This window comes from Neomonachus schauinslandi, chromosome X (assembly GCF_002201575.2).
Source record: "Neomonachus schauinslandi chromosome X, ASM220157v2, whole genome shotgun sequence".
NCBI classification, from domain to species: domain Eukaryota; kingdom Metazoa; phylum Chordata; class Mammalia; order Carnivora; family Phocidae; genus Neomonachus; species Neomonachus schauinslandi.
The window spans coordinates 39,782,880-39,808,928 of NC_058419.1; the positions used below are offsets into that span (position 1 = coordinate 39,782,880).

At 43.3% G+C, this 26,049-nt stretch overlaps 1 protein-coding gene across 3 annotated transcripts in view; it reads right to left on the reverse strand.

The window, feature by feature from the left end:
* Positions 1-26,049, reverse strand: part of MID2 (midline 2) — a 98,451-nt gene that overhangs the window by 44,231 nt on the left and 28,171 nt on the right. For all 3 annotated transcript variants that reach the window (XM_021678304.2, XM_021678291.1, XM_021678298.1), the window contains exon 3: positions 22,193-22,288. In XM_021678304.2, coding sequence (XP_021533979.1) covers positions 22,193-22,288 — 96 coding nt within the window. The remainder of the gene's footprint in view (positions 1-22,192; positions 22,289-26,049) is intronic.

The following is a 26,049-nucleotide window of genomic DNA, read 5'->3' on the forward strand; positions in this document are numbered from 1 at the left end:
GGTTATCTTGGTAGGGATGGGGAGAGAGAGAGAGAAAGACAAAAAGAGAGAAAGTGGGGGGGGGGGTGTAGGGGCTCTCTGGAAAGGGTCCCTGGGAGTCCTGGGGTGGGGGTTTATCTTTACTGAACCAAAACCCAAAATTAAAATTGGCGATTATTAGAAGAACGGGCTTTAAAGTCAGACAGCCTCACATTAGACTTTTGGTTCTGCTGCTTTACCAACCACCTGTTCGGTTTTGGGTGGGTGGGCCAAGTTTCCCCTTCTGTAAACAAGGATAATACTAGCATCTAGCCTCAAAGGGTTTTGCACATGCTTATTAAATGAAATCACAGAAATAAAGCACCTAATACATTTTCTGCACATGATAGGTAGTCAAATAGTCGTTTCTGTATTGTTTCGTTTTTACTACAACCACGATCGTGATGACGATGACTGGGACTGCTATTGCTATAACCACTATATCTTCTGGGGTTTTTGGCCAAATGAACAAGTGAGCACTGTTTCATCATCTGGTTTATTTTTATTCAGTTTCGGTGACTGCTTTTGCTTTCTGGAACGTAGCGGGTCATGATTTGCTTGTCCCTGAGTTTGCCACGTCCCTTTCCTTATTCTTCTTTTCACACCTTAAGCACCTAGACCTCATTCCCAAATGCGGTTATCTCCACACTGCTGGACAAGGTTTGCCCTGTCTCGGAAGGTAAGATGGCCTCTCTTCCTCCCAGAAGCCAGACCATCACCTACTCTCTCCGTTCAGAGCAGGGGCCTGATGCCCGGAGGGAGGTCAACTGCTAATTTCTGACAAAGTACCGATTACATTTCACATCCTTGGCTGGGAAGAAATTTGGCTGGTCCCAGCTTGTTATTCTGTTTTTCTGCTCTGGGTTCCCCCATAATTTACACAATCCCCCAGGCTCAGAGCCCAAAAGATATTAGGTCGAGTCGAGAAGAAATAGGTATGTAAGCAAGAAAGCTACCTAACACATTCCCTCATGTATAAAAATATAATGCCGTTAGTTCCATTCCATTTTAGTCTCCTCTGCAGTGCTCCCTGAGGGAGAGGAACCTATGCGTCCTGCACTCTCAGCTCCAAGCAGAGTAGAGCTCTACACTTTGGAGGCTCATTAAAATGCTTGTTAATGCATTGATGAATATGCACCTTCCCACATCCAATCCCTGCTCTGCAGAGCAGGGAATCCACCAGTTAGCCTGCCTGGGGTATTGACGAGGAAGGATGAGAGGCAGTTGCCAAAACTATGAACAGAGAGTGCGGTGTTACAAAAGGATTTGTGGAGTCAGAGATGGCCCTAGGTTACACTGGCTCATCCAGGGATCCTATCCTGATGGATGTGGTCTTATGGTGAAAAGTCCCGAGGCTCACATATGTGTGCGTGTGTGTTTGTCTGCACGGTCCTGTGTATATAATGCCTATCGTTCATAATCTCTCTTCACCGCCACTAGGACAAAGCAGATAGATCTGTGTGCCCCATCATCGCACTTGCTCAGACAAAAAGGCTACCTTTTTGGACCTTCTTTTCCCCTTATAGGTCTGCCCCTGATGTTTCTCTTCACATGATTCACCTATATACAAATGGTGAGGGTTTGAGGGAGCACAGAGTGCAATTTACTCTGGGTCTTTACTTTCTGCCTAGGACTCTGGGCTCAGTTCCTCCCTTGAGGAAATCCAGTAGCTTCTAGAGAAAATATAAAGCAAAAAGGACAAGGAATCTCAACTTGCTGGGAAATTCCAAAGAGCTTAATATGTTGTTACTGTTAATCAAAGAAATCATTAACTACAATTAGCATAGTTGTTACAGCTGTGTGGCTTTTGTGGTTTAGCCTAGAGAGTGCTTTCCGATAGGTCTGATCTCTATATTTGATCCCTGTAACAACCTTATGAGATAGATAGGACAGGCATTACTTTCTGCATTTTATGAATGAGGAAACCAAGATCCAGAGAGGTAAAAGTAAATTATCAAAGTCATAGAAGCTAGAAAGTGATGGAGTTACAACCCAAACCAGTTTTTCTAATCCCAAGGCCAGGGCTCCTTCAGATTCCCTGTTTCATTCTAACCATCAAAGTTAGCCTGCCCTTTGATCACTCTCTTTGTAGCCATAACTTTTTTTTGTTTTTTTTTTTTTTTTTTTTTGAGGGGGGAAAAAAAAAAACACCTTCCTTTTTTTTTTTTCTTTTTGAGGATTTTTGTGTGTTAAGTTTCCATTTCTTCTCAGCACCTTTTTCTCCCAGGAGGCAGCAAAGTAGAGTGGAAAGAGCTCTGGATTTGAAGTCAGGCAGGCCTGAGCCTGAATTCCAGCTTTTGACACTTACAAGCTGAGTGACTTCAACCAAGTCAATTACCATCTCCAAGGCCCCCTTTCTGAGGAGTGAAACAGAAACAGTTATTATCTATCTCACAGGTTGTTGTAAGACTCAAATAAGAAAATAGAGATCAAGGTCTTAGCACAGAACCTGGACCATAGTTAGTAGGTAAGTAATAGAGATGACCTTCCCCACTCCACTGCCTCAACTTGCTGCTCTAGTCTGGAAATATGCAGTTCTTCTTTCTCAGAAAGCTGAGATTCAGGCTCTGATTTATGTGTACATTTACGTGTCTTACTGTAAAATAGGTTGGCTGGCCTTTCAACTCTTGGTGATTTATTATTTACAACGGAAACTTCCATAATCTTTTATCAGCTAACTGAGACAGTTTGGGAATTTGTAACTTGTAAGCATGTATGTGTGCACACATGAATCTGTTTCTAAGTCATGTAAAGGCTTAAGTTATTACTCAGAAATTATTTCTATTCTATAAGTCATTCTTCTTCATCTCATCTAGAACCAAAAGGGCTGGGGTGGCCTTACTTGAATAGTGAGCTAATTTCAGCTACCTTGTTCTGAACATGAATATACTGCAGGAATTCAGGCCTATGATCTCTTCAAGTTCAGATCTCACATCTCCAGCACCAGATTCCAAATGCACTTTCTTTTTTTCTTTTTTTTTTTTTTAAGGTTTTATTTATTTATTTGACAGAGAGAGAGGGAGACACAGTGAAAGAGGGAACACAAGCAGGGGGAGTGGGAGAGGGAGAAGCAGGCTTCCCGCCGAGCAGGGAGCCCGATGCGGGGCTCCAGCCCAGGACCCCGGGATCATGACCCGAGCCGAAGGCAGACGCTTAAGGACTGAGCCACCCAGGCGCCCCTCCAAATGCATTTTCTAAGGAAGGCTGCGTTGACTAGCAGCCGGTTTCCTGTGCGCGGCCTCTGGACAGTAATGTGGCTTAGTTCTCCCACCTGGATCTTTCCCTGTCGTCACATTTTCCCCACTGAGGAGCTTCAAACAATGTGACTTTGAGAGAAACGGATTTGGTAGACAAAAAATAAGCCAGGCCACAGAAGATTTCAATGGAGAGAGGGTAGGGAAAACTTAAAAATGTTTTCTTTATACATTTTAGCATTGTTTTACTGGCTGCAGTGATGCCGTTGCTATCATTTTAAGCAGTTTTATTATGGAATTTTCTAGGCATATTCAAAACTAGAGAATATGATAAAATGCCTCGTACGCACCCCCGCCTTGTTTTGCTGGAGTATTTTAAAGCAAATGCAAAACACTGTATATCATTTCACCCCGAAATACTTCAGGTGGCGTCTCAAAAATAAAAGGATATTTTGTTGCATAATCACAGTGAATAAATAATTCCTTAATAACATTCATCTAAGGCTTGTTCCATATTTAAATTTTCTGAATTATATTTTAAAATGTGCTTTTACAGTTGACTTGTTTGACTTAGATACTTTATGAAGAGGAATTTAATACTGAGTTTTCAAAGGCCATGCATATTTCTAAAGAATAATTAAATACCGCTGTTATATAGTGGGGAAAAAAGAAGACTCCATCAGTACCATGCACTGCCTCCACTCAAATTTTTGACCCTTAAAATTCTACCGTCAGAATATATGTCTTTTGTGAAAATGCAGCTCTGTACAGCAGTTTTCCTTCATTCGTGAAGCATTAGGAATTTCAGTGTCCCAGAAAACAAGTTTTGAAGGAAATATTAGAAAAAAAAGTCAGTCGGGGCACCTGGGTGGCTCAGTTGTTTAAGCATCTCTCTTCGGCTCAGGTCCTGATCCCAGGGTCCTGGGATCGAGCCCCACATCGGGCTCCCTGCTCAGCGGGGAGCCTGCTTCTCCCTCGCCCTGTGCCCCTCCCCCCAGCTTGTGCACGCTCTCTGACAAATAAATAAATAAAATCTTTAAAAATAAAGAAGAAGAAAAAGTCAGTTATTGGACAGGACAAAGACCGTGAGTCTAGGGGATTCAGGTGTGGGGTCAGCAGGAACTGTAGAGGGGGCTACTTAAAGACCACCATGAGGATATTTATTTTTTTTAAGTTTTTATTTATTTATTTGAGAGAGAGAGAGCACAAGCAGGGGGAGCGGCAGGCAGAGAGGGAGGAACAGACTCCCTGCTGAGCAGGGAGTCCAACATGGGACTCGATCCCAGGACCCCGGGATCATGACCTGAACCGAAGGCAGATGCTTAACCGACTGAGCCACCTAGGCGCCCCCAACATGGGGATATTTAATTGCTTAATCAAAACCACTGATTTCTCTGACCTCTTTCTGTATTGAGGCAACCCGAGCCCTAGAGACTCAATTTGCTATGGGAATACGAGGCCTACTGGATGACATCCATCAATTTTGTTGACCCTAACCCTAATCCAGTGGGAGCTCCTGCTCTCGACTACTGCCTGGCATCCAAGAATTTTTCTCTTAGAGAGAGGACAAAAAAAAAAAAAGGCAAATGTAGGTGACCGAATTCAGGAGCATTCCCCAACAGCATGGTAGAGGAAAACTTAGGAAAGCCCCATCTGCTCCCTTGTACATTTCTGGTGGGAGTATAAATTGCCTTGGTGAGCAGAGATTGTTGACAATATGTATTAATAACTTTAAAAATATGCCTTTGCTTTAAACTGTCAGTTGTACTTCTAGGAGACAAATATTCTTAAAAATAGAGAAATGGTAAGACAAAAAAATACAGTGTGAAATCAACAGATGAAGTAAGTAGGTTTCACACTAAAAAAATAAGCGAGGATATAGAGGATTTAAAAAAAAACTACCAATAAAGCAACGTAATAGTCATGTCTAGAACTTTGTTTCCTATAGAAAATATATTTTATTCTGTTCTATCCATGGAACGTTGACCGCTGATCGTGTACTTAGCCACAAAGAACAACATAATACAGATAGATTTTAAAAAGTAGAGATTTTTTAAAAAATTTTATTCACTTTTAATTAATTTACATTTAAATAGTTACATGTGGCTTGTGGCTAGTGTATTTGTATAGCACAGGAATGGTTAGGCTAAGTCGAGACCTGGCTGAATTTCAGTAATAAATTATAGCATGGTTCCCACTCAGTGCCAAGACCTCTGAGGCCCAGAATTCTGTCCCTAACTAAGCATGCTGGTCCTTTGTCATTTAAAAAGTAGAGATTTTATAGTCTACCTTCTCTGATCAGAATCCTGTAAAATAAGAAAATGACAAAAATATAAAGCCCTAAATTTAAGAGGAAATCAAAACTGAAATTCTTAATTTTATAGAAAATAATGAAAAAAACACACTTAATAAAATACCTACAGGATACACTTAAAGCCCTATTCAGGAAAATGTATAAAGATTGAAAATAAATGAATTTTTCAACTTAAGAGAAACTTGAAAAGGACAATGAAATAAACTAAAAGAATCAAAAGAGAGGGTTTCATTTTTTTTTAAAAGATTTTATTTATTTATTTGCGAGAGAGAGAATGAGAGACAGAGAGCATGAGAAGGAGGAGGGTCAGAAGGAGAAACAGACTCCCTGCCGAGCAGGGAGCCCGATGCGGGACCCGATCCCGGGACTCCAGGATCATGACCTGAGCCGAAGGCAGTCGCTTAACCAACTGAGCCACCCAGGCGCCCGAGAGGGTTTCATTTTTAAAAAGCTGAAATTAATAGAATCAAAATGAAACTATCATACAAAGGATAATTAAAATCAAGAGCAGATTCTTTGAAAATCCTGATTATGGAAAAAGAGAAAGTAAAACAAAACAAAAAACACAATACTGACAATGGAAAGGGGATACACTCAGACAATAGTGCGTTGGTAAACATTTAATAATTGGCTCTCAAAAAAAAGCCACTATTTGTAGTGCTTGCTGATTTCCATGGTGCAGACTCCCACCATGGTGGATTTTAAGCAGCCAATCCAAATAAAAACTCTACATAAACGATAACTTCTAAATATGCTAAAAAAAACAAATAGCAAATATCATACTAAATGGGGAAAATGCTAAAGTCCTTCCCAGATCATGAACAAGGCAAGGATGACTGATATTACCACTATTATTCATCAGTGTTTTTAATATTTTAGCTGAGGCAAAAGAAAATGAGAAAATTAAATAATTGGTATAAATATTGGTTTAAAAGAAAAATAAGTACTTCAGGTAAATCTAAGAGCCTCTAGGTTGTTTGGTTTTTTTTTTAGTTAAGAGACCTAATTTGGTAAGATTATTATATACAAGAAAATATATAAAATCAAGAGCTTTTCTCCATATGCGGTTTTAAATGGAAATACAAAAGCAACCCATTCACAACAGGGACAAGAACATAAAATGCCTAAGGATCAATTTAGCAAGAAAGTTACTATACCTATTTGAGGAAAACAATAAAATATTCAAGAGACGGTCCCCAAAATACAACTTACAAAAAATGCAGAGGTATACCATGATTCTGATTAGGAAAATTTATAGTCATTTCTTCCTAAAATTAATAACAGTAATACGATGATAACCACAATCCAAATTGAGTATATTTTGTAACTGGATAAAATTATTTTAAAGTTCATGCAGAGAATGAGAACAAAATATTCAAGAATAGCAAGAAAATTTTGACAAAGAAATAGTGGATATCACCAAATAGTAAAAGTTACCATAAATCCACTATAATGAAAATAGAAGGTATTGGCATATGAACATCAAATTAAATGAGTGGAACAGAGTAGAGTCTAGAATATTCCCAAGTACATATGGAAACCCAATATATGGCAATGGTGGCAAATCCATTCAATGGGATAAGGACTGTTGTATGAATAAATGGTCTTGGCATAGTAACTATTTATCTGGAAGAAAACAAAACTCTGTATCTTAAAATAAGCTGCAAAACCTTAAATCCTAAAATAAACTCCAGATCTATTAAAGACTTAAAATACAAAAAAGAAAGTCACTAAAAATATGAAAAGAAATTTAAGGAGGAGAGACCTTCCTCCACAAGCCAGAAAAAAAAAAAAAAAAAAGCTATACAAGAATATAGATAAATGGCAAACCAAAAAAAAAAAAAAAATCACAACACAGGTGACAAAAGGTTTATATCACTAATATAATGATACAACATTAGATGATAGATAGATAGATAGATAGACAGACAGATAGATAGATAGATAGATAGATAGATAGATAGATAGATAGATAATCTCCATTCCCCCCCTTACCTAACCAGCATACTCTCCCTGGGCATTTTCATTCTCATGGTTTTAAGTGTGACCTATATGCTGATCACACAAGCATAGATTGATTCCCCTTTAAATTCGTAGTGCCCAGTTAGTTAAGCATCCAACCTTTGATTTTGGCTCAGGTCATGATCTCAGGGTCATGAGATCGAGCCCCGCATCGGGCTCTGCGCTGGGTGTGGAGCTTGTTTAAGATTCTCCCTCACCCTCTGCCCCTCCCCACCCCACCCAGGCTCGTGCTCTTTCTCTAAAAATAAACAAACAAACAAACAAATGAATGAATTCCTAGTGTTCAGCTTCAAGTGGGCTCCCAATGTTTCCTACTGATCCTATATTCCTCTTAACAGCTCTCTCTACATCTATGTAGTGGATTCAACTCTTAACAGTCCTCAAAGTTCCAACCTCACCACCTCCTTTCTCATAGTAAAAACACAGCAAATGATTTTACTTCCTTCTTCACAAAGAGAAAAGGATTCACTCTAGAGAATTCCCTCCAATTCTCACAAGCCAATAAACAAACATACCTGCATCCTCAACCATCCTTCCCTCCTGTCTGTTACAAAGAAGTGAGATCTCTCCTCCCCTAGAAAGTTCACCCCTCTACCTATGCTCTGCATCCCATCGTCTCCGGGTCCTTGCTTGATTCATCTTTCCTTCTCTTTCCTTCACTCAATTTCTCCCTGTCAAATGGCTCCTTCCCATTGGCATTTAAAGATATCTATGCCTCTCCTCTCATTAAAACAAAAAAGATCGTTCATTTACTTCTTCTGGAAATACTATACTGTCTTCCCTCAGGTTCCATGGCCCTAATTCTGCTAGTTATCCTTCTGATCACTCCCAACTCCTTTGCTTGTACCTTAGATGCCAGTATTCTGGCATCTAATATATACGAACTCTCTTATGTGATTTCACCCACTTCAAAGGCCTCAATACCACCTATATGACAGTGCCTTGCTTATCTTTTTTTTTTTAATTTTTAAAATCTTTGTTGAGATGTAATTTACATACCACTAAGTGCATCTGTTTTAAGGGGACAATTCAATGATTTTTGGTAAATTTACGGAATCGTGTAATCACTACGGCAATCCAACTTAAGAATAATTCTGTCACCCCAAAAAGATCCCTATTTGCCTTGCTTATCCTTATTTCCATCCTAAGCTCCTCTCCTGAAATTGAGACCCACGTATCTAACTGCTTACTGACCTTTTTGTTTGCCTAAGCACGGGCACCACGAACTCAGTGTTTCCAAAACCTAACATATCTCCTTCCCATATCCTTTTCCTTTAGATGTGATTCTTCTCTAATGTTCCTTAAATGAATAAATGGCACTGCTTGGCCCCTCAGAAATCCTGGGCATCATTCTTAACTTCCCTTTCTCATCCCCTATATCCAATGAAGGATCAAATCCCATACATTTTACTTCCTAAATAAAACTCAAATCTGTCCCCTTCTATCCTTTATTGTTACCTCACTTGTTCTGTCCACTAGAATCTCTTCCTTAAATTAATCCACCCATCCCTCCACCTAACTATCCATCCACCCAACAAATGTGCACCGAGCACCTACTATGTACCACGCACCATGTTGCAACAGTCACCTACCCTGTCCCTCCATCTTTGGTCTTGAATCTTCTCAACGTGCTCTTAACACAGCAGCCAGGCAGCATAATCTGTTTAAAAACACACTATCCCCATACTTAAAATGCCTTCACACTAACTTTTAATTGGCTTCCTTCTGACCTTGGGATGACTTCCAAACTTCTTAACATGAGTCTTCAGGTCTTTTGTGATCAGGTCCCTCCTGGCCTCTCTAAATCTCACGTCCCAACACGTCCCTTGCCTAAGTCACTTAGATATCTGAATTAACTCATCTGAAAAAAATGGGGGGGGGGGCGCCTGGGTGGCTCAGTTGGTTGGGCGACTGCCTTCGGCTCGGGTCATGATCCTGGGGTCCTGGGATCGAGTCCCACATCAGGCTCCCGGCTCAGCGGGGAGCCTGCTTCTCCCTCTGACCCTCTCCTCTCTCGTGCTGTTTCTCGCTCACTCTCTAATGGATAAATAAATAAAATCTTTAATAAAAAAAATGGGGATAATGACCGTGCCTATGTCAGAGGCAGTTGAGAGGATGAAATGAGATAACGTCCTTGAGGACAAAGACAGTGACTTACATACCTGCTCTAGTCCCCAGAGCTCTTCAAACAATGCTAACGAAGCACACAAGTGGAGTTTAATAAATACCTTCTGATAAAGGTTCACAAAGGAAAAAGTGACATAGGTTTTACTGACTCTCTATAAGGGTAGTTACTGTTTAAAAGACCACAAATAATAAACATCAAAACCCACGGAACGCCATTTGCTTTCGCCTACTGGGCTAATGACGTGTCACTGGGTTAACAGCTATACAGTGGGTTAGCATTAAGCATGGACTCACTGGAGGTCAGTGGGTTTCTTCAGATGGTTTGCTGCCAATATCCTGGTTTTGACAGGAATGGAGTATGAAAGCATGAAGATGTTTAATTCTACTCCCTGGCGTGCAGACAATATACAATTTGCCTACTCATGTGTGAGATCAGATTTTTTTTTTTGCTTCTTAAATATAAATGTTCTCTCTGTACTACCAATATAACATAAATTCCATTTCATTCGAAAGCCAATGGAATCCTTCTAAAATAGTTCAGATTTCTTGGCTGATGACGGGGTGGCAATCAGAATCCCAGAATAGCCCAGAATAGGGAGGCTAGAAATTTCAGAGCTCTTCGGGTGCTAGAACACCCCACGAACTTGGCAAGAATTCTGTTGTGTGTGCACACTGTTGTGTGTAGTAAACTGGCACACTGTGATTGTTTTCCCCTTCTTTGTCATATACTTTCGGACTAACTCCCATTGTGATCCTTTCCTGCCTTGTTCCTCTCACCTTCTCTGACGGTCCTCATGTCCCGTGATTGCCTCTCCACCTGGCATGCTTCTAGGAAGACATCTTTGCGCGCTCCTCCGCCCGCTGATCTGTGCCAGTGAACAATTACCCGGATATAGAGTGGGCGTGGAGGAGCTAAAGGTGGAACCCTGTGGCTCTATAGGACATGGACCCCCATTGGTACAATGCAGTTTTGTAGCTAAAGCTTCACTGGTTTAAAAAATTATTCCAAAGCCAATGATTGTCTTGTGCCTTTGATGTTGCTAAGGAGAAGCTGGAAACCGGTGTGGGATATAGAGGAGACGAGAGGGGAAACCTGCTCTGAACACAAGAGACGACACTTCCAATCGGAGGAAACAAAAGGCAATCTCCTCCAGTTGTGTCCCAGTTTCTCCTCCTTTATGTGGAAAATACCAACGGTTTGTGAAGAACCCTCTGAGGGGGGGAAAAAAAACAGAGGTCAAAGAAGACCTCACGATCCAGTTTAAACACTAATTCTCTCACTGGACATATGTTCTTCTTTCCACATATGCCCTCTTTATAATATCACCCCTACACACACACACACACACACACACACACATACGCACACACACACACAGAGGCAGCCATCTACGAAATAGACAGACAGATGCATATAGCAAGTGCAAAGGCACGTAAAGCATGTTCATGCTCTATGGAAAGCGTATCACCACAAAGAAAGGCATGCCCAGGGCACCTGGGTGGCTCAAGTCAGTTAAGCATCTGCCTTTAGCTCAAGTCATGCATGATCCCAGGGTCCTGGGATCGAGTCCCACATCGGGCTCCTTGCTCAGCGGGGAGCCTGCTTCTCCCTCTGCCTCTGCCCCTCTCCCCACTCATTCTCTCTCAAATAAATAAATAAATATTTTTTTTAAAAGGCATGCCCACGTATTGCTCCAGATACACACCAGGCCATTCCCACATGGATGCACACTCACATAACACACCAAGACTGGTTATCCAGACAGACATCTGTCCGTACCCTGACCATAGGCACGATAATCAGCAACTTGAAAAGGCAGTACGTAGAGCCACTGATTGATGAACCTTTTCAGCTTTTCGCTTCTCTTTTATTTATTTTTTTTTTAAAGATTTTATTTATTTGACAGAGACACAGCGAGAGAGGGAACACAAGCAGGGGGAATGGGAGAGGGAGAAGCAGGCTTCCCGCCGAGCAGGGAGCCCGATGCGGGGCTCGATCCCAGGACCCTGGGATCATGACCCGAGCTGAAGGCAGTCGCTTAACCGACTGAGCCACCCAGGCGCCCCTTCGCTTCTCTTTTAATACAGCATGTGGTTATAAGAGCAGGGACTCCAGAGTCTGGCCGGATACCAACCCTCCCTCTGCCACTTATCTGTGACTTTGCACAAATTAGTTCCCTGCTCTATGCCTCAGTTTGCCCATCTGCAAACTGAGAATCGTAACAGTCCTTCCCTCACAAGGTTATTGTGAGGATTAAACGAGCTAATGCCCACAAAGCTCTTGGCGGTAATGAGAGTTTCCAGAACTGCCTGAGAAGGGGTAAACTTGGATTGAACATATGATCTAGGTGAGAGGAGTAGTGGGCGGGGGCTGTGCTGTGGAGTAAAGAGCTGATTCCCTGGGCATGCGTGCACTTCTCAATAATCTCCACCAAAAGGACACGGGCCCACCATTAAGAGTAACAACGTACCCGCTCTTTTTCTGAGGAAATCTGTGTATTTGCAGTCATTGGGGTATTGTATTTATTCATAGGCTGTTTAAATGTGATAACATTAAGTCCACTTTTGAGAGTACATCTTTGCTGTCAACCTCTTTTGTAACTATTAAGAGAAACACGTGTGGCGTGGTGACTGCATTTACCTGGCAACACGCTCATGCACAAGCCCAGGAGGAGGACCCCACCGAGCAGTCTCAGGAAGGAAGTGCAGGTCCCACAGTAAACTGCCCGTGTGACTCGGGTCCGTGTCGGCCACCTGGAGCTGCCCGCTCGATTTTCACCCCTCACTTGGGTCTCACGGCACAAAAATAATCTGAGCGAGTAAAAGTGCCTGAGTGGCAGACGCTCCTGCTTCCCTCTGCCAAGGGCTGTGAGGACAGAGCTGCTCCGGGCTCTCAGAGATCCGTACCTGAGAGGCTTGCCATGGGCCAGGCCTCCAAAGAGACCATCTATGCCTCTAGAGCTATTTAATGAAGGGAGGAAAAAAGCATCTAACTTCTCTCATCCCAACACGAAGTGGGATCAGGGACAAGAATGCCTCTAGCATAGAGCCCGGCACATATGATTCAATTAGGATTCTTTCCCATTCCCAATCCCTGCTCACCCTATCACACAGCTAGACTTCTCTAGACAGGCGTTTCTTTCTTTCTTTCTTTTTTTTGAAGATTTTATTTATTTGAGAGAGAGAGAGAGCGCGCGCACGCGTGCACGAGTGGGGGTAAGGGCAGAAAGAGAGGGAGAAGCAGACTCCCCACTAAGCAGGGAGCCCAGACGCCGTGGGGCTCGGGGCTCGGGGCCCGATCCCAGGACCCTGAGATCATGACCTGAGCTGAAGGCAGAAGCCCAACCGACTGTGCCACCCAGGCGCCCCAGAAAGGGCATCTCAATGGCTATGTGCATGTCCGTTGTAGTGGTGGTGGCTGTTTTCATTTTACGGGGGCTTTTTGTCTTTGTTTTGGCTTGGTTTGGTTTTGGGGGGGTTGGATTGAGGCAAGAGAAATTGGAGGTTGGGGTAGAACTGGAAACATTTAAAGGTACAGAGTGGGCTTGACAGGACTTTCGCTTGAATTCTTAGAATTCCACCAACTTTCTAAGGGCATGCTGGACATGGGGAACCTGGGTGGGCTGTGCAAAGAGTGGAGCCAGGAGGGGGTCCAAAATTAGACAGGTGTTCTGGTCACTCGGTGAGTAACCTGGAATTTGAACACCGAGAAACGGGAACTGGAGGGGGAAGGCAGCAGATGGGAAATGGGGCTATAAAATGAGCTTCATTGTGCCAAAGAAAGTGCAAAAACAGAACGAGAGTGCGTGCCTCTGTGAACTGTTTTGACTATGAAAACATGACTACACCAGAGAGCCTAGATGCCCTACAGATGTGGGGGAGGAGGAGAGGAAACAGTATTAATCCTAACCCATTTTATCCTTACAACCCTGCCATGTGTCCATACCCTCCAAATGTTTCAAATGCAGCAGTTCATGTCCTCGAATTTTTTATTTCGCTGGAATTTAGCAAGAATTGTCAAAAAGTATGTTTGAAAAAGAATGGAATGCTTTAGATGACTGAAAAATCATAAAGCCTTTGCTTTCCTAGTATAAAAATAGGCTTTGCCCACACCTTGGATTTCCACAGTTGATTTAGGTTTTTCATCTATATTAAGTGTCAATTGCCATACACTTAATAGGATTGGATGTAATACTCTGAATTAATCATTTCAGTGGTATAAATGAATAGACTGGCTAGGTCACTATGCACTTACTTTTCATTGTTCATGGAAATCGTTTTTTCCACCTATAATTCCACGTTGGTTTCAAAATAGCTATTTTATTCTCCCCAGGTGCTAGTAGCCCAAATCTTCCTCAGGAGCTGTTAAGTTGGCTCCACTCACTCTGTGATCTCTCACAAAAATACAGAACATTTTGGCTAATAAACATTCTAAAAATCCCAAAGAATGCTATCTTTTTAAAACCACTAGAAATGAAAGTATGTGTCCCTCCCTAAAACTTTTCTTTTTTCTATTTATTTTTATTTATTTTTTATTTATTTATTTATTTATTTATTTATTTATTTATTTATTTATTTTGCCTTGGCTTAGAGGCAGTAATCAAGAGGAATCTGGGCCCGATAACGGGCAAGTCTACCTAAGTATCAACTTAAAGACTCCCTTAGATATTCTTGCAGAAGGGCAGTGAACTTTTTCCCCACTAGGTAAAATTTAACTCAGTAACTGAAAACGAGCAGCTTATTGAGCACAAGACCCGTTTTTACTGTACCACCTTTGCAGAGTTGTTGCTGGGTTATTGACTAGGGTCACATGGCTGAGATTCCCGACATTTTTAGTGCTGCAATTCACTACACCCTCCTTCCCAAGGAGCGTGCTAGTTCATGTACGTTAAATTGGAAATTGATGGTGCGCATTCAGGAATCACTGTCCTCCCCACCCTCGGAAATAAAGATAAAAACCTCTAGAAGTCCTGAGGTCTGGGAGAGGAATCTCTGGCAAAGGTGTGGTGCCCAGAAATATCACTAAATACTACTACTGCTAACAGCCACTCCTATTATTACTCGTACCCCTCTCACTACTACTACAACAACTACTACTACCATTTATTGAGCCTTGACTATCCCAGGCACAGTAGCAAGTGCTTTGCATGTACTACCTTTCCCTTCAAGGTCTGATTAGTCTAAGTCCTACAGATGATGAAAGCGAGTGCAGAGTAGTTACACGTCCAAGGCTACAACAGCGAGCATGACTCCTGTCCGCCCAGCTCCAAACCTACCATGGCACACTGCATCCCAGAACCTATATACCATTTCTGGAAGGACAGAATTGTAGAAACTGAGGCTTTGGAGCTGGGCAAGAGGGCCCTGGGCTGGAGAGGTGGCTGGAAGCCAAGTGAGGAGGAGAAATGAAGCATGGGCGGTGTGAGTCAGAGTGGATCTAGTGACCCCTATTACTAGCTGCCTGGTCACAGAATAAACGACTAGAGTTTATGTGTGTGTGTGTGTGTGTGTGTGTGTGTGTGTGTGTGTGTGTGTGTGTGTGTGTGTGTGTGTGTGTGTGAGTCAGATTGTTCTGCACTTGGAAAGGTTAATAACTACCACTCTAGTCCTCTTTTCACCTTCGCTATCAAACTCCTGGTGGTCTGCATTTCCTTACAACTTAACTATCTCCTTGACCTCTCTCAGTCTGTCTTCCATCCTCACCTTTCCACTGAACCTTCTCTCTCAGAGGTCACTAATGATACCTTCCCGTATGATGTTGCTACTACTCCAATGGACTCTATCAAACCTTCCACACCTTGAAGGCTTCTCTTCCTTTGCTGTTGTGATCCTCCGTTTGGACGGTGTTCCTCCTCCCTTCTGTTTTTCATTTCTCTTTTGCTCTCCTCCAGCGTTCACATCCCTCACTCACACCCCTGACTCCAAATCATCCTCACGATGGGTCAGGAACCACTGGTGATGGACAAGAGACATCCAAGCAGTGTGTACCTTGGCTTTGCCAAAGGAAGCACAGCGGGGTGGTTAGGGGCCCAGGCTCTGGAGCTAAAGTAACTGGATTCAAACCCCCACTCTGTTACCTACTAGCAGCATGACCTTGGTAAATCACTTCAATCCCTCTGTATCTCAATGTTTTACCTGTAAAGCAGGGGTAATAGTAGTGCTTACTTTAAGAGCTGTTGGAAGGATGAAATGAGTTTACATATATAAAGTGCTTATTTGGAACATAGGAAATCTTCATTAAGTGTTACTTATTATAGTCTGTATGAAGGTAATTTTGAAAATGTTGATTGTTTGCACAAATGAATCATTTACTTCGGATATTTAAATTTTTTTAAAGATTTTATTTATGTATTTGAGAGAGAGACAAAGAGAGTGAGCATGAGCAGGGGGAGGGGCAGAGAGAGAAGGAGAAGCAGACTCCCCGCTGAACAGGGAGCCCAATGTGGGGCTCAATCCCAGGACCCTAAGATCATGACCTGAGCCAAAGGCAGACGCTTAACCAACTGAGCCACCCAGGCGCCCCTTAAAATTTTTTAAAGATTTATTTTTAAAGAGAGAGAGCACACAGGTGGGAGCGGCAGAGGGAGAGGGAGAGGGAGAGAGAAACTCAAGCAGACTCCTCGCTGAGCACAGAGCCTGAGGCGGGGTTCGATCTCACAGCCTTGAGATCACGACCTAAGCCAAAACCAGGAGTCAGATGCGTAACTGACTGAGCCACCCAGGCGCCCCTCTGATATTTAAATTTTTTAAGGGCACACCATTCTTCAGTAATCTCATGAAAAGCTCCACACTCTCCATTTATTTCGGGAAGGTCGGTTTGCCGTTGTACTCTGCGTGACAAACAATTGGGCTGATCTGTCCCGGGCCTTCTCGTTCTAGACTTTCTCCGTGGCTTTATGTGCTACTTAGGTGCTGATGAGTCCTAGGTCTTTATCACTTCCCCAGACCTCACTCCTGACCTCCAGATCCAGTCAGCCACCTGCCTACTAGGCATTTCTTACCTGACTATCTGGCTCACAGTGTGACAAACCTCTCGTGTCTAAAAAGACCTCCATCTGTGTTTCCTGACTTAGTTAAAAGGCGACACATCCATTCAGCGACCCAAGCCAGAAACCCGGGGATCACCCTACTATTCTCTTCACCTCTTCACCCACTGCATCTAACTGATCACCAAGTAATACTGATTCTACCTCCCAGAAGTGTTTTGAATGTATCCCCTCCTCCCTAACCCTACTACCACTACCTTAGTTTGGGCCTTTGTCTTTCCCTGCATCAGTAAAAAGCCACCTAAGTGGCCTCTTTGCCTTCACCTTTGACCTTTGACCCCTGTTCCATCGGGGGTGGGGGTACTACAGCCAGAGCAATCCTGAAATGCAGGTCTTATCCAGTAATTCCCCTGCTTTAAATCCTTCCATGGCTCCCCAGAGTCTTCAGGACAAAGTCCAAATACCTACGCATGGCCTACAAGGCCCTTCATTATCTAGGCCCTAGCCCATGGGACTCCACACTCACCTCTTGCAATGAATGAGTCTCACCTTTCACATTCTGGCTGAACCAAGACGTGCCCCGCACATCTCTGTGCTCTTTACCCTTCTGTGTTCTTGCATGGGGTCCCCTTCACTACCTTACCTCATTCTCATTAGCAAAATTCAACACTTATTTCAAGAGAACTCGATTTTTTTTTTTTAATTTCCATTCTGCCATCTTTCCTAAGTCCCTCGGGCAGACTTACGTGTTTCTTTCTCCACGCTAGCCTGTCATCTTGCACTTACCTTCATTACAATAATTACCACTTCACACTGTATTTGACATTTTACCTGTCAGGTAAGCTCCCTTGAGTTGAGGGCAGGGACTGCTTCCTATTTATCTCTGTCTACCCAGTGTCCACCCAGGGTGTAGCATACCATTTTGCCCACATGACAGGCTCTTTTCCACCTCCTCTAATACCTCTCCGCTCTCTGTCTCGGCGGAGGGAGTCATTTATTTTTCCTCCCGAAACATTTGGCTAAAATGCATTTTCTCTATGAGATTTTCCCTGATTACACTGACTTCACTCCACTCACTCCTTCATTTCATCATGTCCTCGGGGCTTGGAGAAGACTCTTCCAACCAACAGATCTGTGTTTTAATGCTTTCGATTCGATTCTTGCTCCCAGCTCCACCACTCTAAATCGTTTAAGGAGCATCTGCTGAAGTCATCCACAGAAGCGTGGTTTTTAAAAATTAATTCCCGTTCAAACACCTATTTTTATGCTTGGAGAAGCAGTTAGGCATTGCTGCTTGCCCTTCGCAAGCCAAATACCCTGTCAGCGTGTGATACGGGCAGAAAGGGCAGAGAACGCGGAGCCACCTACAGTAAGACTTCCGAAAGCAACTGAGGCTAAGACCGAACTAAGGGAAGCCACCCAGCTCCTTAAAAGGCTTGAGAAGGACCAGAAAGAAATCAATCTGCCCATGGGACTTCTGGGATGGACTAATCCATTGGACTGCTGAAAACAGATGCCACACAAAATATCCAGGAAGGTGCTTTCGTGGGCTCAGTTCCCTGAAACTTACCAACGACGCTAAAGAAGGAAAAACGGAAAGGTTACCTTCCCTACACGGCGTGCTGCTTCCTAAATGCTTCTCTTTCTTACTAGAAACTGTATTTTCCCTAGCTAGACTCAAAAGTTCCAGGAGGCCAGCAACAGCATATGTTTCTTTTATAGTTCCCAAATTGCCCACTGCACTGAGTACGCAGTGTTGGCTCAAGAAATGCTTTGTTGTCAACTGACCGATCCCCAAGTACTTAACTATTTTTCTTCCCCTCAATATTTTCAGGAATGCTTGTTATTCACAAAACGGCGCGGTCTTGGAAGCCAAGAGGAAATATTCATCTGTTGGTATACATTTTCCCTTGGCTATGCATTAAACAGAGATTTCCTTTGGAAATGTAAACAAAGGATGCCTGATGAGAAAGGACAAAGAACTATATATAGAAATCAAGTGGCCAGAGTCCAGGGGGTCAAAGCATGGCCCTCCCTTAACCAGATTAAAGGACTCTTGCTTCTGCTCCTGCCTCCTTCCCATGCTCTCCAGCCCCAACCAAAAAAAAAAAAAAAAGTTTCCAGCTGCCCATCCCTTGAATTCTGGAAGCTGGGCAGCAACTGGAACAGGCTGACTTACTAAGGAATTCAGCTAACAAATCTGTGGTGATCTTAATCTCTGTTTCTGTAAGAATAGGAAGACTGCGGCTTTGTTTACTTTCTGGGGAGAACAGAGAACAAGAAGGAAGAACCAGGAGAGAGGCAGTATTTACGGCCCCTTTATGAAAAGTCAATCTGCGACAAAAACATTTGCAGACAATAAGGAAGGGGAACAGGTCTGGCAGGAAAATAGCCCTATTCCAGTTTTCTCAGAAGTGCCTTCGCTGGTATCCTCCACCCCCGCCCAACGTGAAAGGCCTGATTCACACTGCGAATAGAGTCATTCCTTATAGACAAAGCTGGATTCGATAGAATAAGAAAAAAAAAAAATTCACATCACCCTTTAGTGTCCGGTTCTCATAACAGCCAGTCTCCTACTATTTATTTCATTGTATAAAGTATTTATAAGCATTTATGAGGTCTCAAGTCCCTTCTTTAACTGCATTTCTAATCCCGGGGCTTGTTCCAAAGCCTTCTGGACACACAGGCTCTGCGCTGAATGAGCATAATAAGTACCCTGGACTCACCCTATTATTATGGGGAAGCTTAGGGCACATCCCTAACCTTTCAGAAGGGATGATGTCATAGAGCACAACCACACTCTTCCATGAACCATCTTGCAGGGTTCCTGTCAAAGATAGAATCCTAAACTGGGGGCACCTGGGGGGCTCAGTCACTAAATGTCTGCCTTCGGCTCAGGTCATGGTCCCAGGTTCCTGGGATCGAGCCCCGCATCGGGCCCCCTGCTCAGCGGGAAGCCTGCTTCTCCCTCTCCCACTCCCCCTGCTTGCATTCCCTCTCTCGCTGTGTCTCTGTCAAATAAATAAATGAAATCTTTAAATAAAAAAAAAAAAAAAAGAGAATCCGAAACTGGAGGGCCTATGGAGATAACTCCCCAAATACACTCTCACCCTTGACATGTAATGCCGGATCTCATGGTTCTTTGCCAACCGTCGGTTAACATTTTTATTCCATTGTCTCTACGGCCCGCACGTGTATATCCGTATCGGGGTGGATTTGTGCAGTGTGTAAGCCTTCCGAAGGCAGATACTGTGCCCGCCCATGCTGTTTTCTTTGTACCTGGTACAAAGCCGTGCCTAAGTAAGTATTAGCAAAAGGCGACCTTTTGTGTGCCAGAGCAGACAGCGGCCTACGCAATGGATTTAACGAGCATCTCTAAGGGAGCCTCTTAATCCCTCCCCCCCCCCCCCTTGCTGGTTCATCATGGGGCTGCTCTTCCCTCCCACTTGGCTTATATTTGGCAGCGCTGGTGTCATCTCCTGCAAGGCTCAAGCCCGAATACTGACTTCAGAAAGGCACTGTTAAAACATTGCCTGTTACCTAGAGGGCCAGAATGAGTCCTCCTCTCTGAACACAATGATGCATTGTTTTATGAGACTAGCTCCTCGCTGCTTGAAAAGAGTGGGGCCCTGAATACAAAGGTCTGATTGGTGCGGTGGGCTGGGAAGGGCTTGAACCGGGTTCTGTTTGGGTGAGGCTGGTCAGAGTGATAAACTGCCCAGGGGTGGGATGATGAGATGTTGGAGAAGTCTCAGGGCAAATAAGCAATGAAAACAAACTGCTTACTTTGCTAATCTGACTACAACTTACACTATACTTAATAGTCTTTTTGATGAGAATGAGGAAGGTGATAATTATAATTTCTAACCACGTTTTATTCACTATAGCTGTTACCCCACCCTCAACCATGAGAATTCTAAGCCAAGGGATCCCTTATCTTGTCTCCTGCGTACAATACTTCCTTGTCTCTACACTAGTGTGGGTTTCTTATACTGTAACCTAACAGCATAATCAGAAGCTTTGATAGAGTGGAACAGAGTTCGACTAGCTGAAAAGCACTCTAAAATGCCTTCTGCTTTGTTTCTCCCCGCACGTAGTAAAGGACGAAATCAAAGACCAAAGAAGAGAATAAAGAAAGTAACCATTTGCAGAATCATGACCCGTGAAATCTGGAAGACACATTGAAGGTCAGGGAGTCAGTTCAACCCCTTATTTTACGGGTAAGGACCCTGAAGCGGAGAGGCTAAGTGACTTACTCAAATTCGTATCACCGGTTAATGGCAGCGTCAAGGCTAGAACCCCATTTTGTAACTTACCTTCCAGGGTTCTTTCTTTCCATTCCTCGGGCTTCTCCCTAAATGTCCTGCTACATTTCCACATCTCGCCCCTGAGTTTAACTGGTGTTCTCTGCACCCTCCATACAGCACCACTCTCTTCCACAAACGGAGTGCCCAGCAGGGATTAAATTGCTATGGTATGCTCATCATCCAAGTACACCCTACTTTAAGAAACGCAAGACTTGAAGACATCCAAACAATTAGGAGTGCTTACTCGTATAAGACGATTCTTTTTCTTACTAGAAGATTCTCACACTCCCTTAAGCAGAAATCCCTAGGTGGGATTTAACTTGAACCACTACATTTATCTGTCACACAAGTAAGGTTACAGCTAGACCATGAGATTACAAATAGAATTAGAAACATTTCTGTCCAATCACTGCCCAGGAAGAGTGCTATAACATTTTACCCGACCCGCTTTAGACTTGAAGCCCTACCGTTGCCTCTTTAACAAAACCAACACAAAAACCAAACGCTACAGCTGAAGTCCCGTGCTCTTGAGAAAGAAAGAGAAGTAACATCTTTCTTTTATTACATCCACTTATGAAAAGACTGACTCCTCTTGTAAGCTCTGCTCTTTGATGTCACCTTGACGCAGGTAAGAGGTTTCAAAAACTTTAGACTTGTATGACACTTTACAATTCAGACAACTTGAACATAGAGAGCATTTGTTGATGACAAGAGCAAGTGGGACGGTGATGAGTGAGGATCAAGGGAGATGCGTGGGGACAAAGGGAGGAGAGGCTAGGAACAGGAGAAGCAATCCTGATAAGCATTCTTACAGACACGATACTGCCCGGAACGAACCTCGCCCGACTCCAAGAACCCAGGATTCCCAGCTGCCCCTGTGACACCCCAGGGATCTCTTTAGGGAGCTAAGATGTCCAGTTTGATGAAAGAAGAAACACACTGCATGTTGGATTCTCATATTGCCTACCCCTTGGAAAGAACGGATTACCCCCTGGACTGCTGTCTCCCCAGTTCATGGCCGCCACCCACCTATTTCTGTTTAAACAATAGCCATTTGCCACTTTTCTTGGAACAAGCATCTTAAGGGAATGAGACTGCCTAGAACTATCATTCAGCCCTTCATTCCAAATGGCTGAGCTACACTCTTGACAAGACTCAAGTGTCCCCCCAAGGATCGCCTGATCCGGGTCCTCTGAAAGAATTGCAAAAGTTTCCGTTACATACCTCAACTTGCTGGCAGATCTGTATTAGTTTGGCCATTTGATTTTCTAGTTCACTGTTGCGCTTAACCAGGTTGGTGAGGTTCATCTCCAGAGTTTGCTGCCATCCCCGAGAGTATGAAGCCAGAGGGAAACAGGGAAGAGGGGAAAAAATAAGAAAGGTTCAATGAGCTTAAGAACCAATATCATGTGGAGATCATTCAGTCAGCTGGCAAACATTTCAAAGATTCATTGAGCACTTGCTGTGGGCCAAGCACTGTTCTAGGTGCTAATGAGTAACACTGTGCATTTGGTCCAGGCTCTTGTTATTGGGGAAAAGATGACAATCATGACTTCGTGGATATAGGAATTTAATGTTAAGGCAACTTTATGTTTTCTACAATATTTTTACCTTTTTAAAGTATTTCATAGTATTTCATTTTGCCTTCATAGTAATCCAGTGACATAAGGAAAAGAGGTATTATCCTCTCTTTTACAGATGAGTAGACTAAGGGAACCATAATTTATTGAACAAATAGTACGTGCCAGACACTATGCTATAGGCAATTTCATATACAGCATTTAATAACCACAACAATCCATGAGGTAGGATATGTCAGCATTTTACAGATGAGAACTGAGCTTCAGAATGGGGGTAAAGTGTTCTTTGCAGTCCTATAATTAGTAGATGACAAAGCTGGGCCTAGAACCCAGTTCTCTAGCCTCAGTCACAGCTTTGCCCCAGTATTCATGATTTTTTTTTTCCCCCTTGGAAACATTTTAGATTTATCAGTAGTTTCCTTCAGGGGAAAAAAAGATAGTATTTTAACTGTGAGGTTCATCAAAATCAAGCACTGTATCTCACAGCTTCCCTTCTTTGGCCCTAAGGAATAGCCCATGGAGACGATAGACTTCAAAACGTGACACCTGACGTATCAAGGTAGGACATCCATTGCTTATGATTGCTTACTGGTACATAGATCCTTTCTGGTACACATGAGAAGCACTTTGCAAATCTGTTTAAAATAACAAGAGTACAACAGTACTCAGAACTCTTAGTGTATTTTCAGTTGCGCAAGCTCCTCCCTCCCATTCCTTATGTGAAAAAAACAGAATGTTATTCACTCTAGGTTGATAATGGGCTTTTATATTCCTCCCCATTCCCAAGTCCTCAGCTCTGGTGGCTTCTCCTCTAGGACCAGTCCCAAAATCCACTCCTCTCTCACTCACCATCCCCACACCCCCACCAAGTCTGTTCCAATGTAATACCCCAACTTCTTGGCCCTTATTCTGCTAACATTCCTTCCCTTGGTTGTGTACATCACCTCGTTGCTGTCTCCATGGCTCCTATGGTTTGTAGTTGTTCAAAGTTCATGTTTTTGATAGGAGGGAATGGAGGGGGCGGGGAGCAAAGGGAAGTGGAGGAATGGGGAGAAGACTCATGTACTTGGCCCCTTTCTTATCTACTAAGTAGCTGTGGCTCCTTAGTATTCTTGGCACTGGCCCATGAGTCCATCCCAGAGGATGTATTCCCATGGATATATGTATTTCCAGGATGGGCAGTCTGATGTCACTTGTTCTCAAACTAGATTATGAGAACCAGCTTAAGCTTTGCTCCTCTTCTTGCCAGATCTCCCTTGGTTTCTTTGGCTTTATTCCCGTGGAAGTCATTTTCTCCCATTTATTCCACTGTTCTTGGCTTGGGCACAGGGTCTCCCCTGGCCCTCTTTAACTCCCCAACCGTCTCCATCCGTGGCCTTCTCCTTAGCAAGGGCAAAGAGAGTGAAGAAGGGAGAAAGAAGGGCAGCAACTGTTGATTTGGACACGATCTCTAAGCTAAGTAGATGTCACGAGACAAAAAAATGGCAGAAGTTCAGAGATCAGATACAACAAAAGGTAATGAGCACCTGCTCTGGTGAGGACGCAGTGAATTCCAAGAGAAAGAGGAGGGGAAACGAAGGCGGGTCTTGAAGGACAAGGCGAATTTTAACACACAGAAATGAAGGAGGACAGGGTGTTCCATACACAACGAATAATGTGAGTGAAAGGGAATAAAGTGTAAGGACATGTTCGGGGAAGAGAAGTTGAATTTGGCTAGAACAGAGGGTACAAGAGAGTAGTGGGGGGCAAGGTTGGAAATGCAGCTGGAGGTCCTGTTTTGAAGGTCTTGAATGCCTAAGTGGGGATTTTGTACCTCTTTTTATTTTTTAGCAGTGGGGACTTGCCAAAGGCTTTGGAGCAAGAAAATGACATAATCTGGGCAGCATTTATGAGCTCAACCTACCAGCAATAATGTGGGGCAGACTGAAACAGGAGAGCCTAGGGGCAGGGACACTGGTTAAGAGGAAGCTGTGATGTTCAAGGCCATTGGTACTGCAGGTCTGGGCCAAGCTGAGAGGGTAATCGAGAGAAACACGTTTCGAGAAAGGACTTGTCACTGTCCGCTATGCAGAGAGGGCAAGAAATAGGAGGACTAAGAAAAAGCAGTTGGATTTGGTCATTAGAAGTCACTGGTGACCTCTGAAAAAGGCGTTTCCGTGGGGTTTGGAAGCAAATGCCAAAAGGTACAGAGTTAGGGGGTCCCTCAGTAGTGACGATGTGGAGGCGGCATGTCTGGACTCCTCTTCAAAAATTTGGCTTGGGGGGTGACTAAGACAGAGCTATGGTTCGATGAAATTGTCCAGCTTAGGTTAGACAGTGGGTATAAGCAATGGGCCCTATCGGTTATGACTTCTACTAGCACAGAGGTCCAGATTCCAAGACCAATGGAAATCCCATGTCTCACCATTGACTATAGGGACTGAGGAGGTAGACATAATATAGCTTGATGAACTCAGAGCGGATACAGTATTAGAAACCTGTGTTTCAAACTGTAATGCGTTTCCATTCAAACACAGGATTCCATGGGGAAAATGTTTTCTAACAAGTCCATGCAACCTGTTGCAACACTTGTCTCGAAACTAATCCCTATAAATAATTCATAGTGTCGAGCAGGACTAAGTGCCCCTGCCGTGTGTTCCTCATTTATGGCCCAGCACTGAGACTCGCAGCTTCTGTAAAGCCACTGAAAACAAAAATTAGGGCTGAACACATAATTTGGGGTCTGGTTTGACTATGGACCTTGGGTTACCATCAAAAATTATGGCAAATGCTTATTTTGCTTCGGCCCCCTAGCAATTTGCAGAAAGCCAGCACATTTTAACACCACAGAACTAGAATGGACAAGATGACTCTAATTTCAACCTTACTTCATTAATATGAAAATGCTTGGAAAAATAAATCTCTGGCTAATGAAAACACCATCTGCTGATGGCTTTTTGCCACTGTTTTCTTACGTTATGAGACATAATTTGAGGAAAACCCCGAACATTTACTTACTCACTTCCTCTTCATTTGCAAGGAATGAAAGCCTCCTCTCAAACTGGAATTGATTCTCGATAATGAACATATGCAAAGGGAAACGGAGAATTGCTGCAAGTATGCATTCCGTTTCTTCACCCTTCCTTATCACGCCTGGCACTGGCGAATCATTTAGAACTAGAAATTCGGGGCCACGGTAGGCTCGAATGATTTCATTGATTTAGCCAAGTAATTATTTTGCCTATATTTTGGCGAAGTAGACCAAGAGAACACATGTGTGTGTGTGTGTGTGTGTGTGTGTGTGTACAAGTCTGCTTATGGAAAATTCAACGCGTCTTTCTGGTGTTGTGTTGTTGCGGGTTGGTTTTGAAACACCCGTTTGTTTTGTTCTTCTCTGGTGCTGTCCAGTGAATCACTGAGCCTGGCTCCCTCTGTCCAGGCCTCGTTAGTGTAGCTTTCTCAGAAAGCTGAACGATGACAAAGAGAGACGCAGAGTGGCAGGGGAGATTGGAATGGAGATAT